Below are 14,273 nucleotides of genomic sequence, written 5' to 3' on the forward strand. Positions count from 1 at the left end.
GGGAAATGATGCCAGGTGCCCTCAGACCCTGACGGGTGCACACAGCCCAGGCCCTAACTGACCACTCCTCCCCTCTGCTTCCTGCGCAGGGATATCTGTGACCATGGAAGCCACCCATCAGTAGCACAGGATGCACTTAGGGTGGTGACCACTAGGACCCTTCCAATTTCCCGAGTATAATGACCGCTTTATTCCAATCCACACCTGGACTTTTGGAGTCCAGATGATGTTACTTTACTATGTTGGGTAGTTGTCCCTCCACATCTTCTGACAGTTCTGACATAGGACACCCACAAATGTTTTCTTATTGGTTAGAACCCAAGCTGTTGATAGCCTGTTTACGTCAAGCTGGGTCTGACATGCTTGGCTACAAGACGGTTTTGGGTATGGTTGTATAAAAGCCTGGGTACTCCTACTGATAAGACAAAGTTAGATGAGATCAGAACGGGTTAGTCCTGGTGCCTGTGCCTCACAATGGTGTGGGCCCTGGGTGATAGGTTTGGGGCAGGAAAACGGGCTGAGATGTCCAAGTGCTGAGTCACATATACTAGCACGTTGAAAGCTCGGAGCGTCTCTGCGAAATGGCCAGGGCCAGTGTTAATGATTCTCCATTTCAGAGATAAAGAGACTGAGAGCCAGACAGATTAAGACACATTAAGTGGTGAGTCAGAGCTGTAACTCAGCCCCTTGACGTCTTTCTCACAGGATTCTAGGTTCTAATGGCACTTTCTTTTTGTTTGTTTGTTTTGCAAGAGCCTTCAAGTGAAGTTCAAGTGAGACTTCTTCCAATGATAAGACTCATCCTGGCAACTCCATACTAAGCGTTATTACATTCATGGAGAAACCGGACCTAAGCGTTATTACATTCATGGAGAAACCGGACCTACTGGCCTCGGTTCTATTGCTCTGGTCAGATTTTCTGATCAGGGCGTAAATAAACAGGAGGTGTTTTTGGTCGTCCCCAAATTCGCAGTTATCCAGATGCTGCATTTCAGCACAGACAGCAAACTGGAACCGGAGGAATTTGGCTTTTATGCACTCCAATAGTTTGCAGGAATTTGTATTCAGACTTGTGGGAAGGTGGCCATTTGGGTACCAGATTTGGGGAAGTTTTGCTTTCCAATGGCCAAAGCATCTCTCCTTCCATAAAGCAGAGGCACAAAGCAAGAAAGGTACTGCCTGGGCCAGGCAGGTAAATCAAAATGCATAGTGGCTGGAGGAGCCTGGGGAGAGGCTGGAGGACCAGGGTCTGGGGGAAGGTACCAGGCCTGCGTGGCCCCAGTTCATGGTGGCCACGTGAGGACGCAGGCCACATTGCCCTGTTGCCAGATTTCCAGACAGGGGCCCATCTCCAGACTTTCAGGTGGAATTGTCCTGTTTTTAAATGTTAGTAACTAATTCTAAAATGTTTAAGACATTGTTGTGCAGGCCATGCAAACACCGGAGGCTCTCGGGCCATCAGTGTGCAACCCAGGAGTGAAGAGGCATCGAGAGAAACAAACAGGGAGTTTTCAGTTGCTAAGACCAAAAAGAAACACAAACACACTCTAGGCTGTCATTAGAAATTTTCTTAGAAAATCCGACATTAGCAAATGTCACTAGAAATTCTATAGCTGTTGGGGCACCTGGGTGGCTCAGTCGGTTGAGCATCCGACTTCTGGTTTCAGCTCAGGTGGTCACGTTGCAGCTTTGTGAGATGGATCCCTGCATCCCATCCCAGCTTTGTGAGAATCTGCTTGGGATTCTCTCTCCCTCTCTCTCCACCCCTCCCCCACTCCCGCTGTCTCTCTCAAAATAAACAAACTTAAAAAAAAAAGAAATTCTACAGGTGTTGGGAAAATGTTCTCTAGAAGGTGTACTGGCTGGGGCTCACATGTGATGACTTAGCTCAGCCCCTGGTAAACAGGCTTTAGAGGTAACAGGTTGACAGATACCAGGTGAATGAGCAAAAGAAGGGCTAAGCAGGAAAGAAGTTTTTATATCGGGTTTACATTCCTGTGCTATTTAAGCCTCTCTGTCCCCCAGGGGTGCAGGCCAGGCTCTGGAAGAAGGCTCTTCCTTTCTGCCACCCCCAAGGCTCATACCTATCCGCCCCTGCATCATCCAGGCCCTCACCCAAGGGTCCTGAAGTGAATGGAAGTGTTGTTTGCCCATGAGCCCCCTCCACATTTGCCTCAGCCAAGGCTCCTGTGTGTTCACAAGGCTTTTGCCATGGCCGGCGGCCAAGTCCCCCGCAGGATGCTGGGGCACAGCCAGCACGCAGCACAGGACAGCCAACTGGCACCCGGAGCACCCTGCTTCGTGCTGCGGGGGGGCATTCGGTTTCCTTCCCACTGCACGCAGCCTGGGGTCACCGGCAGGTGCACAGCTTGGAGAGAAAGCGCACTTGCCTGGGTAGACTGGGACCGCCTCGTTGAATCGAGGCGCGTGGTGAGATCTGAGCTCCTGTTTCTAGAGTTCCCTGCAGGGTGGAAACGCAGGCGCGTTGGACTCACCTTGGACCAGTCCCCGGTTTTCCACTCGTAGCAGCCTGAGTAGTCCTCGCACGCCTCCTCTGCTTTCGGCCTCATGGACGCGTCGCATTTTCCTTGCGAGTTGGTGCACGTCACAGTTCGCTTTTGGGTCCCTTTACCACAGGTGGCAGAGCACTGCAAGACACCGGTTGGATGTTTAATCTGGTCTGATTCAGCTCAAGTTCATCAATCTTGTTAAGTCGCTCCTATGTGCCAGACCCAGTTCTGGGGACGCCAAGGGTGAAAAGGATCCTGGTCTTCCGGAGTCTGATGCACCTGGTCCTTTATGTGACTCCAGATAAGTGGCTGGTGATGGGGGGAGTAGGGAGAGCTCAGGGGCACCCAGAAGACCAAACTAAGAATTTAGTGGCCTGCTGCCAGGTCCCAAAGACCAATGCAGTGAGTGAGTTCAAGGGGCAAATGCTGCTGAGGACAGACACCAAAGCAAAGATGTGTGAGGCCCCTGGCTCCTCCCAGCTGGCCTGCAGCTATATGCACTCTGTCTGGACCAGCCTGGGGGAAAGGCACAGGTCCAGGGTGGAGAAGCGGGGAGACGCAAAGCCAGGCCACAGGTGACTTTCACGTCAGGCAGGTGGCAAGCTCTTGCAGAGAGCCACAATGACTGTTTTAAGCATGGATGCCAAGAGTGTGATGGAGCCATGTTCCCTGTAGCATTTTACTTTACTTCTTGGGAGACACTTCGAGAGACAGTGTGGGGACGGGGCCCAAGTAGGGCCTGAGGAATGACAAATCATGGGTGAGTCCCGAGAGAGGTCAAGATTCCCATTCCCCCAGGCAGCAAGATACACTGAGTTAGGGATGAGAGATGGAGTGACAAGATGTAAATAGTGCGGTCCTGCGGGGTGTATCTGGAGCCTTCTCCCCGTGAGCTCAGGGAGGGACCTCGCCCGGGCTCAAAGAGGGCTTACCCACCTCCACACCAAGCAGAAGGAAGCCCAGGCAGATTTGTGACCTTGGGAGGACAGGTCTGACAGCGTGCATGATCTGGCCAGCAAGAGGAGACATGGCCATAGACCCATGGAGCCCTCCCTCGTATCTGCCGGGTGCGGAAGCCCTGTCCCCACCACGCAAACAAACATGGAACTCGTGGCGACAGGGGGCTGAAGGCGGTGTTCTGCCAAGATGTACAGACACAAGGAAACCCAGGCTGCCTGGGAAAGTTCCTCCCAACTGCTGGGTCCCAGAGCTATGGTGGGGACAGCTCGTGAGTGTAGTAGCCCCAACATGGAGCCCTAGCAATGTGAATGCCTCTTTCATACTTGCTTGATTTATCAGAAATGTACAGCAGTGATATTCTTGAGCTACAATAAACTTGATTTTTAAAAAGTTCTACTGTGTCCCCTGAAAAAATGCACGGAGATCAAATGTTATTCTTTATATTTCCATTATTAATGTTTACCCCAAAATGTTATTTACCTTTATTTATTTATTTTTTTAATGAATTCCCTGTCCCATTTAGCTCTCTGACGGGCCCCTTGGGGTTCTTCCCTTCCCTTCCCTTCCCTTCCCTTCCCTTCCCTTCCCTTCCCTTCCCTTCCCTTCCCTTCCCTCCCCTCCCCTCCCCTCCCCCCTCCCCTCCCTCTCCCCCTCCCCTCCCCTCCTTTCTTCCCTCTTTTCTTTTTGAAACTCAGACTGCCTTGTTTTAGAAGAAATATATAGGCAGGGTCATGATCCCACAATTCATAAGTTTGAGTCCCAAGTTGGGCTCTGCACTGACAGCGAGGAACCTGCTTGGGATTCTCTCTCCCTCCCTCTCTCTCTGTCCTTCCCCCACTTTCTCTCTCTCTCTCTCTCTCTCTCTCTCTCTCTCTCTCTCTCTCTCTCGGTAAATAAAGAAACTTTAGATGAAATACACAGGCTTCAGAACTGGTCACCTAGCAGGGAGCTGGACAGCATGAGTATTTGGTCCTGTGCATGGGTGAGGGACAGCTTAACAGGACCTCAGATACAAGGAGTCGGTCTATGGCAGGTGTTACCTTCCTGGGCAGGCTGGGTTGTGGCCAGGAGGGCTGCTGCAGGGAGCCTGGGTTCCTGAGTCGACCTTCAACTTCTTCTTCTCTGTAAGGTGATGCTCCATGACCATTTCATCAGCCCCACCCTCACCATTTGACGTGTGGGCTCCTCCCTGGCACCGGCACCCACACCACTGGCTCTTTCTCCAACTAGAAGCCTACTTACCACTTATGCCTGAGTTTCTGCATTGTCTTACTCTATTCTGTGTTCCCTATCCCTTTCCCTTGAAGTTCAAATGCTAATGTCCAGTCTGTTTCTTTACCAAACCCTAGTTCAGCCCTTCTGACCACCAGCATTGGCTGGAAGCCTTAAGCCTTGAGAAAGGGGCAGCATTGCAGGTGGGGTTTCCTCTGGGGGACCTAGGAGGGCCATGTTCAGTTTCTCCCTTGGCTTCTGATCCAGGGATGGGGACCAGAAGCCCAGGACAGGAGAGAGTCACTATCTTTTGCCTCCTTCATGGTTTCTGCTCCTCATTCTAGCAAAGCTGTGAAGAAGGTGGGGTGTAGACAGTAAGGGTGATCAACACTGCTGGCTGAATAAGAGCAACCTTGTTGATCAAATACATTTCTCTGCCATCAGAAACGTAAACCCATTTGTTTCCAGAAGAAATATTAAAGGGGTTGATTCAGCATGTGGTGAAGTAGTAGAAATACGAGTTTGGTGAGCATCTCATGAATGGGGGCGAGATTTGATTCCAAGTTCAATGTGCAGAAAGATGCATTTGGCTCAAGGCTGGGCTGAGCCAGAATTAGACTGATTGGTACAGATGCTATTTCAGCATTAGGATCACATATGCGCAAAGATACAGATGTGAAATTAGAGATATTTCTTTTTTAAAAAATTTTTTGCATTTATTTATTTTTGAGACACAGAGCACAAATGGGGAGGCAGAGAGAGAGAGAGAGAGAGAGAGAGACAGAATCCAAAGCAGGCTCCAAGCTCTGAGCTGTCAGCACAGAGCCTGACACAGGGCTTGAACTCACAAACCGTGAGTGAGATCATGACCTGAGCCAAAGTTGGACACTTAACCGACTGAGCCACCCAGGCGCCCCTAGAGATATTTCTTTAAATCTTGCTTCAGTTGTCTCACCTTTTTCAATCTGGTATTCTTTAACACTATGGTGACAGTTGATAATGTCAGGTTTGGTTATTTTGGTAAGGACTTTTTTTCTCTTTTTTCTATGAGAAAGAATCCAAATGGAAAATGTATGGCTTTGATCTGATTACAGTGTAAATCTTGTTTGGATCAGGAGTCTGGTGATCAAGGATCTTAGGCTCAAGGTGGGTTGGGGGAAGACTGCATTCCTGCCTCTACCCCTCCAGCAAGTAGCCCCCCTCCCTAAAAGAGGTCCCTTGAACGTTTAACTTACAAACCTTAATACATGTAAAAAAAATCAAAATTTTAAACTCTCTCTTTTCTTTAAAATATAATAACGAGCAGGTTAAAGACTCAAGTCTTTAAATGGGTACATGTTAAGATCCGTCTGAAAAGTAATCCCCATTTCAGAGCAGCCAAGGGCAGACTTTTCGTTCATTAAGAATGGGCTGAATACTTTCTTATTCAAAATAATTCCAACTGTTTGGCAATAAAAAGGAACTTTAAAAATATTTTCCACACTGAAGAGTGTCTTGGATTTAGCCTTTCTGACTTTCCTAGAACACATTTGATGGGGGATCTGAGGGAAACTTGCCCTTTGTTCAGCTATTTTTTTGTTTTATGGCCAGTCAAAATCATTAATGCAAAGTCAATGCAAAGCCTTGAAAGATGATATTACCAAAGATAAAATATTTCCAGAATCACTCTTCAGCGTAAGTTAAAACTTAAGGCTTAATTGACCTCTTTCCAGCATGTTTTATGGCATGAGGTGTGTGATTCCAACCTGCGCACTAAAAACTGTCCCTTCCAGCATCTGCTTGTCTCTTACAATCTACAAAGACTGACACAGAGTTCAAAGAAAGCCTATGATACCACCTTACCAATCTGATCACACTAAAGTTCAAACGTGTTGAAAGAAAATTAAAAGATTGGTCAGTTGGTCTGTCTGTCTACCTACTTATGTCCACACCTACCCATCTATCCATCCATCCACGCACTCATCCGTCCATCCGTCCATCCATCCATCCATCCATCCATCCATCCATCCATCCAACTTTACATGAGAATTGTCATAGGAAATGGGATCAAACTGTGATATATATTATCAAAAACGTATACATGATCAAAACCACATTATCCATGCTTCCTTTAGCCATATTGTTATCTCAGGTGGAATTTAAGAATATGTGACTAGAATTCATCTTTTGGCTATCTGGGGGTTGGCGAGGACTGTGATATGTGGTATTGAGTCACAAATACCATGGAGGGAAAGGCACCAATTGGGTGGTGGACAAGGCACAGAGGCCCTGTTGGTGGGTTCAGCACTGGCGACAGCCCAGGCACCCACCTGTGACCACTCAGACGCCTCCCAGATGGACAGGCAGTCCTGGCCTTCACAGCTCTGCACTGGTGCTGGCCGGGGGCCCGGGCAATAGAGGGGCCGCGTGGTGACATGTGTGCCGTTCTGCAGCTGGTACACGCAGGTCACCTCCCGATGCTGGATGCCCTTCTCACAGGTCGCTGAGCAGGGGCTCCATGGGCCTGCCACCCACCTGTCCAGGAGGAGGAAAGACAGTGAAAAAATAACTGGGTGGAAAGGCCAGTTTCCCCGGAGGGCCTTCTGGACAGATCACGGCATCTTGGGTCTGTAGTGTGAGAGAGGGAGATAGACTCAAAGAGCTTTGCAATCAACTTTAGAAATAATTCTGAAGTATTAGGGCAGAGGAAGCCACATGAGTTGAGTAGTTCAATAGCTTATTCAAAACAGAAATCCTTCTGCACACAACACCTCTATGGTTGATTCAATTATTGCTCCCAAGTGGTCACTCTCCTTGTAGCGGGATTCCATATCCCACCCACTGTCTATGACGTGCTTTGTTCAATGGGGTGTGAGTGGACATGAAGTTGGCCATGTCCCAGCAGAAGCTTTGAGTGTGATTATGTGGTTTGGCTCTGGTTCTCCCTGTTTCCTGCCCTCTGCCATGAGAGCAGCAGGTCCCAATACAGGGGATGCTCCAACAGCTGAGCTCTGTAATAACATGACACCATTTGCTATAAGCCACTGAGATACCGGGCTCATTTGTCACTGCAACAAAACCAGACTGGTATAGCCTATGACAAGGGACACTCCAGGGCCAGCTTGAACACACCAGGACCAGGTACCCCCTGCTTTTCAAAGAGTGGATAGCCCTTTTGGGTGGGGACTGTCACTCTTGAGGAGGCAACTTGTGGGCTGTAACAGAACTGAGCTGTTGCAAGTGCTTGACTAGAACTTGGCCTACCTGCCTTATCTTTCAATGACCCCGGTTCTGCCATGGCTCCTGTTGGCCTTGTGGTGTTGGAAGGAAGCTGAGCAGTTGTAAATCATGATTTCTCAGGACACCGAGTGGGGCTTTGAATGGCCTTTTGGGGACACAAAAGGACTCTCTCCTGTTTGGTCCCTGCATGAGCCTCAAGTCCACCTAGTTCCCAGGAGCTCCCATATTAACAGAATGGCTCAATCTATGCCCATGTCTGATAAACACACTCCTCTTCATCATCATCGAGTCCTAAGTTGCTCAAACCAAATCTGATTATGCTATCCTGTTGTTTAGAAAAAACAGCAGTGTTGGGCACCTGGGTGGCTCAGTCGGTTAAGCGTCCCACTCTTGATTTCAGCGCAGGTCATGATCTCAAGGTTCGTGAGATCGGGCCCCGTGTCGAGCTCTGTGCTGACAGTGCAGAGTCTGCTTGAGATTTTCTCTCTTCCTCTCTCTCTGCCTCTCCCTCATTCATGCTATCTAAATAAAACACTTAAAAAAAACCCTAAAAAAATATATCAGCAGTGCCTTTCCACAGGCAGGTCCTTGAAGGGACACTGGATGGTGCCACCCCCCCAATTCTTCTCCAGTTCTAGCTTACTTGCTCATTCACCCATCCTAGCATGGCACATTCACTGAGGGCTTCCCATGTGCTGGGCACTGTCCTAGGTTCTGATGATGAGGCAGTGAACAAGACAAGGCCCTGCCCTACAAATCTTACCATCCTAATGGGAACAGACAGTAAATCAACAAATGTATACAATAGAATATAACACAGTAAACTATATATAACATATATCATATATGAATAGAGGAGATGCCACATGGTAGTAAGTGCTTCAGAGAAAAGTAGGGCAGTGTAGGGAAGGAGGGGGAGGAGGAGGGGGGTGAGCACACAAGTTGGCAGGGACAGCCTCACTGATAAGCTGACGTGTGAGCAGAGCCTGGAAGGAAGCGAGAGAGTAAGCAGAGAAGACTTCCAGGCAGAGGGCACAGTGGGTGCAAAGGCCCTGGGGAGGAGTGTGCTGGCAGGGTTGAGGAGCAGCAAGGAGTCCAGTGTGGCTGGAGAAGGGGGGAGGAGGGAGGAGCAGAGGGAGGAGCAGAGAGAGGGGCATGAGAAGGCACAGGGGGGAGATTCTACAGGCCCTGGCTGGCCACTGTGGCTCTTGTTTGAATAAGATGCAGTCTCAGGGGGTTTGGAGACAGGAGTGACATGCCCTGCAGGGCAGCAGCAAGGAGACCAGGGAGGAGGCCACTGCACCAGTCCAGGCAGGGGATGAGGGTAACTTGTACCAGCTGGGGGTAGTGGTAGTGGTTGGGGTAAATGTTGAGAAGAAGGAGCTCCCCCGGCCCCTCCCTCCACTGCTCCTCCTCATCCCTTAGGGCAAGCTCAGGCCACCTCCTCTGACTTTCAGTTCCCTTGGAAGAGCTCATCACTGTCCTCTATGCCCCCAGGGAATAAATCCAGGGAAGCTTCTCTTCCCAGACCCCTTGCATAAACTGCAGGATGGAAAGGGATGCAAAGGAGTGTGTGTACCCTGGAGTGTGAGGACAAGTGACATGTTGCCTGTAAGTTGCTTACAGCAGCACCTGGCACACATCAGCCCTTATAACTTGTAGCAATTGTTATTCCTTATCTTCTCGGCAGGAGAAGATGAAGTCCCAGAGGGCAGTGAGCAAATCTTGCCCCCATTTCACCACCTGACAACTATTTAAATGACACTGTAAGAACTAAACCCAATCCTTCCCATTTCTCCTTGTTCTGGTCTTTGGAGTGACATGATTGCCTTCGTAAATATTTGAAGATGGCTCTGTTGTTCCCTTGTAAGTTTTCTCTTATCCCAATCAAAATAATTTGCATGTGGCAGATCTGAATCCTTTCCCTTCTAATTCTCTAATCAGTCACTACTGTTCTCCAAATGGATTGCTTTGTCATGGGCAAAATGGCCCAGATGGGGTCTGAAAGCAGCAGGAGAGAATGTGATGATTTTCTCTCTCTTTAAGTGGGGAGGCTCCATGTTTATTAATGCAGCTCAGCTCCTTGCCATTTCTATTTTCCAAACAAAATAGAACTTAGAGGACTCTCAGCCAGATCCCCTTTGTCCTGACCTTTTGCAACTGACTTTGTGAATACAAACGTCAGGCTTTAGGCTGATGACACCTGCTGTTGTGCTGACCCCAGCTGTGAACAGAGCTGTGTCCCCCTCTTGTCTTTTGTATTTGCTGTGCTTCCTGGAGGCCACCCCTGGGAACTGGGACTGCTGTGTCATACTCATGAGAATGTCACCTGCAGGCTCTTGGCCAGAGGGTGCCAGTGTCTCCATCCCTGGGCACACAACCAGAGCATGTGCTCTAGGAAATATGCAAATTGACTCTGATCCACACAAAAGTCCATCTGGGCAGCCAAGGGGATGGGGAAGAGCTGGGAGAGGTTCAGCAGTCACGCCTCAAACGTCTCCTATGCCTCCTGTTCTATCAGTGACTGGAAGAGTCAGACCCAAGGGGATCAGATTCTTATAGAGCTGTGAGGGATTGCCAATCTTCCCCGTTCCTCCTTCCTTTGCTTCTGGTGTCTCTTGTGCATTTTGGGTGCTTTGCAGCAGTATGACAGAATGGAAAACAGCCTATGTGTCCCTCCTCCCCTTTCCAGAAGAATCCTTTGACCCCCTGCAATGTCCCCTGTTGCTGTTGCCCAGAGTCTGGCAGAGGAATGGGTGACAGAGCCCCACACATGTAGAGATGCATGACACTGATCTATGGTTGGCCCTGCTCCTTAACTGGGGGGGGGGGGGGTTCTCTGTCCCCTGGGGCTGTGTAAAAGCGCTGTCCCTGCTCCTGTCCTTGGGGTGATAGTTACTGTCAGATGTACTGAGGATCTGCTGAGGTTCAAAACAGGCTCTGTCTGAGGCCAAGGCGCCCTTCCGAACCTCCTGTGGCTCTCACACATGACCCCACACCTGCAAGTCACACGTGGGGCAGCTCACGGCACATTCCCATCTCCTTGCCCCTCCACCCTTCCTTCTCCCCTCCCACTTCCCAGCTCCACACAGGGATCTGGTTATCCAGACGCAACCATGGCACAACACCTCAGGAGAACGTACGACAAAATATCATTCGGCCTTAAAAAGGAAGGAGATTCGAAAACACACTACAATATGGAGGAGCCATGGGGACATCATGCTGAGTGAAATAAGCCAGTCAGAGAAGGACAAGTCCTGAAGGACTCCACTTACATGAGGTAACTGGAGTAGATTCATAGAGACAGAAAGATGGTGGCCATCAGGTGGGAAGGAATGGGGAGCTAGTGTTTAAGGGATGCAGAGCTGTATGTGAGCAGGAGGTGGGGTTCTGGAGACAGACGGTAGTAATGGGCACTCAGTGTGAATGTGTCTAATGCCACTTAAACTGTACACTTAAACAGGGTTGAGGTGGTAAATGTTATGTGTATTTTCATCACAATTTAATTAAAAAAAATTTAATATATTTTATCGTCAAGTCTGCTAACATACAGTGTATACAGTGTGTTCCTGGTTTTTGGGGTAGATTCCTGTGATTCATTGCTTACATACAATACCCAGTGTTCATCCCAGCAAAGTGCCCAACTAGACAGAGAGTGAGCAGGGGAGGGGCAGAGAGAGAGAGAGGAAGAGAGAGAAGCCCAAGAAGGCTCTGTGCTTGATCCTGCGAACCATGAGATCACGACCTGAGCCAAGAGCCGGGTGCTCCTTCAGAATTTAAAGAAGCGATGGTTAGGAACAGGAAGTAAGTGAGAGAAGGACAAGGAAGTGAAGTGTTCTCAAGTCCCAGGGAGGCCATGATGAGCCGGTGAGAAAGGCTGGTGCTCAGCTCTGTGCAGACATCAGGTAACCGCGGAGTATCCCTGAATGGCGTCTTCACCGAGTGCCTGTAGCCCCGTCTGAGGTGCGTGCCCAACCAGCTCCAGGAGAGCTGTTGCCCCACATAGGCACGCAAGCTGCAGGGGATCGGAGCTATTTTTCAGCTAGGCTTGTTTTTGCTCATCTTGACAAACAGCCACATTCCCTCCGTGAGGCTGGGGGAGCAAAAGATGACTTTCTGGAAACTTTGTTGCTGGTGGCTGAAAGAAACCATTTTACCAGCAGCCAGGAAGTCTGCAGGAGGGTCCTCTGTGGAAGAGGAACATCATGCAAGTAAACATCAGAGTGAAGTCCCACTAATCCCGAGTCCAGGAATGGGAGAAAGGAACTGTGATTCCGTAAAACAATTCATATTACAAGTGCAGCTCAAGCCTGATTGTTTTTTCACTCATGTCCTCTAAGAACCTTAACAGTGACATTTATTAGCTAAGTTTGAGTTTGTAGATCTTCTTAAAAGCAGTAAAATTCATGCTTCAGGAAGCCCCCATTAACACTTCCTTAGTTCGGGCCACCCTTCCTCGGTTGCTCTCGAGTCTGGAAGGACTGGATTCCTTTCCTGTCCAGCAGGAAACAGACTCAGCTCCTCTGCACATACTTCAAGTTCGATGCTTCTCATCAGATCCTCCAGGCAGCTCAGTCACTGCCTGAGACCTTGTATTCTTTTTTTCTTTTTTTTTTTATTGCTGCTGCAGCAAATGACCATAAACTTAATGGCACAAAACAACACAGATTTATTATTTTATGCTCCTGGAGGTTGGAAATCTGACATGGATCTCACTGGTCTAAAACAAAGATGCTGCCGGGGCTGGTTCCCTCCAGATGCTCTGGGAAGACTTGCCTCTTCCAGCTTCTAGATGCTGCCCCAGTGGCTTGGCGTATGCTCTTGTCTCCATCTTCAACGCCAGCAGCATCTGGCCAAGCCCTTCTCATATGCTATCACTCCAACATTCTCGTCTGCCTTCTTCCTCCACTTTTAAGAACCTTTGTGATTGCACTGGACCCAAGCAGATGATACAGGATAATCTAGTTTAGGGCCAACTGATTAGCAAGCTGTAGTAGTTTGCTTTTTTTTTTATTGCTGGAAAAAGTACCACAAACTAGGTGGCTTAAAACACCAGAAAGCTATTCTCTCACAGTTCTGCAGGTTCGAAGCCAGAAGGCAAAGTGTCGTAGGGTTGCTTCCTTCTGAGGGCTGTGAGGAAGATGTTCTATGCCTCTCTCCTAGGTTCTAATGACAGCTGGCAATTCTTGGTGTCCCTTTGCTTGTATGTGTGTTACTCCATCTCTGCCTCTGTCTTCACATGATGTTCACCCTGTGTCTCCATGTCCTTAAATAGCTGTCTTTGGAAGGACACTAATCAGATTAGATTAGGGGCCCACCCTACCTCAGTGTGACCTCACCTTAACTAATTACAGCTGTAATGACCCTATTTCCAAACAAGGTCACATTCTGAAATACTGACGGCTAGGACTTCAATGTCTTTTTTGGTGTATGTGTGGGGTGGAGATGCAGTTCAACCCATCACACAACTTTATTTCCAATTGCAACCCTCTGATTTCCCTAATTTCCCTTTGACATGTAATGGGAGTTCCAGGAATTAAGATCGAGATCTCTCTGGTGGGGGGCACTATTCTGCCTACGTTCCAGTTCTGAAAATTTCAGCTTCTATTCAAAATTCACTTTCTGTTCAGATCTTGATTTGGCTGAGATTTAAACTAGGTAAAAATCTTGTGAAACCCGCTGCAATGTGACTTAGTTGTTACAAAGAAACAATGACATATTTAGGATCAAGTTCTTTTGACACAGTTATTTTATGTTGACTATCTAGGGAATCTCAAATATAGAGAGCCAGAGAGAGAACACTGGTAGGTCATTCATTTTCAACAACTTCAAACTATAAACAAAACAAAACAAAAAACTGTGAGTTGTATTTCAACACAAGATGTGTTGGAGCTAACAAGTGTTGTGTCTAAGGGATTCAGTCAACTTTATGCATCTACAAAATGCATCAGTAAGAAGGATCTGGTATTGGCTGAGCATCGATCTATGCTTAGCTCTGTGCCAAAAATGTTCCCTACATTAGTTAAATTAACCAACGTAAGGAAAACAACATGCCAGTATGTGATAATCTGAGCAACTGTTATGGAGACAGACAAATGTCAGGCATAGCATCCTATAGGCCACGTGTAAAACATCACAGCATAAAAAGAATGATGGGAAACATCTCAGCCAAGTGTGTGGTCCTTGGGGGAAAGAGAAACATATAAACAGACAATTTCTTCACTATCTTATAAGTGCTGTGGAGGAAGTGGGCCTTGAGTTGGGTCCTGATGGTCAATGTGAAGTTGGCCAACCAAAGAAGCAGGACTGGTGCTCTCATAGAGAGAGACTGCCCATGATCCCATGATATTTAAGCAGCAGGGGGAGGGAGGG

At 48.3% G+C, this 14,273-nt stretch overlaps 1 protein-coding gene and 1 long non-coding RNA gene across 5 annotated transcripts in view; both read right to left on the reverse strand.

Moving 5' to 3' along the window:
• ADAMTS17 (ADAM metallopeptidase with thrombospondin type 1 motif 17) overlaps positions 1 to 14,273 on the reverse strand; it is a 343,562-nt gene that overhangs the window by 15,751 nt on the left and 313,538 nt on the right. For all 4 annotated transcript variants that reach the window (XM_019460111.2, XM_019460109.2, XM_019460110.2 and 1 more), the window contains 2 exons: positions 6,992 to 7,196; positions 2,496 to 2,648 (listed from right to left, as the gene is read on the reverse strand). In XM_019460111.2, the coding sequence (XP_019315656.2) occupies positions 2,496 to 2,648; positions 6,992 to 7,196 (358 nt within the window). The remainder of the gene's footprint in view (positions 1 to 2,495; positions 2,649 to 6,991; positions 7,197 to 14,273) is intronic.
• Positions 727 to 2,308, reverse strand: LOC109273350 (uncharacterized). Its single transcript, XR_008416990.1, has 2 exons — positions 851 to 2,308; positions 727 to 817 (listed from the first exon to the last, which is right to left on the reverse strand). It is a non-coding gene; the product is annotated as an uncharacterized LOC109273350 (long non-coding RNA).

This window comes from Panthera pardus, unplaced genomic scaffold (assembly GCF_024362965.1).
Source record: "Panthera pardus isolate Hobbes unplaced genomic scaffold, ASM2436296v1 HiC_scaffold_24, whole genome shotgun sequence".
Taxonomy (NCBI): domain Eukaryota; kingdom Metazoa; phylum Chordata; class Mammalia; order Carnivora; family Felidae; genus Panthera; species Panthera pardus.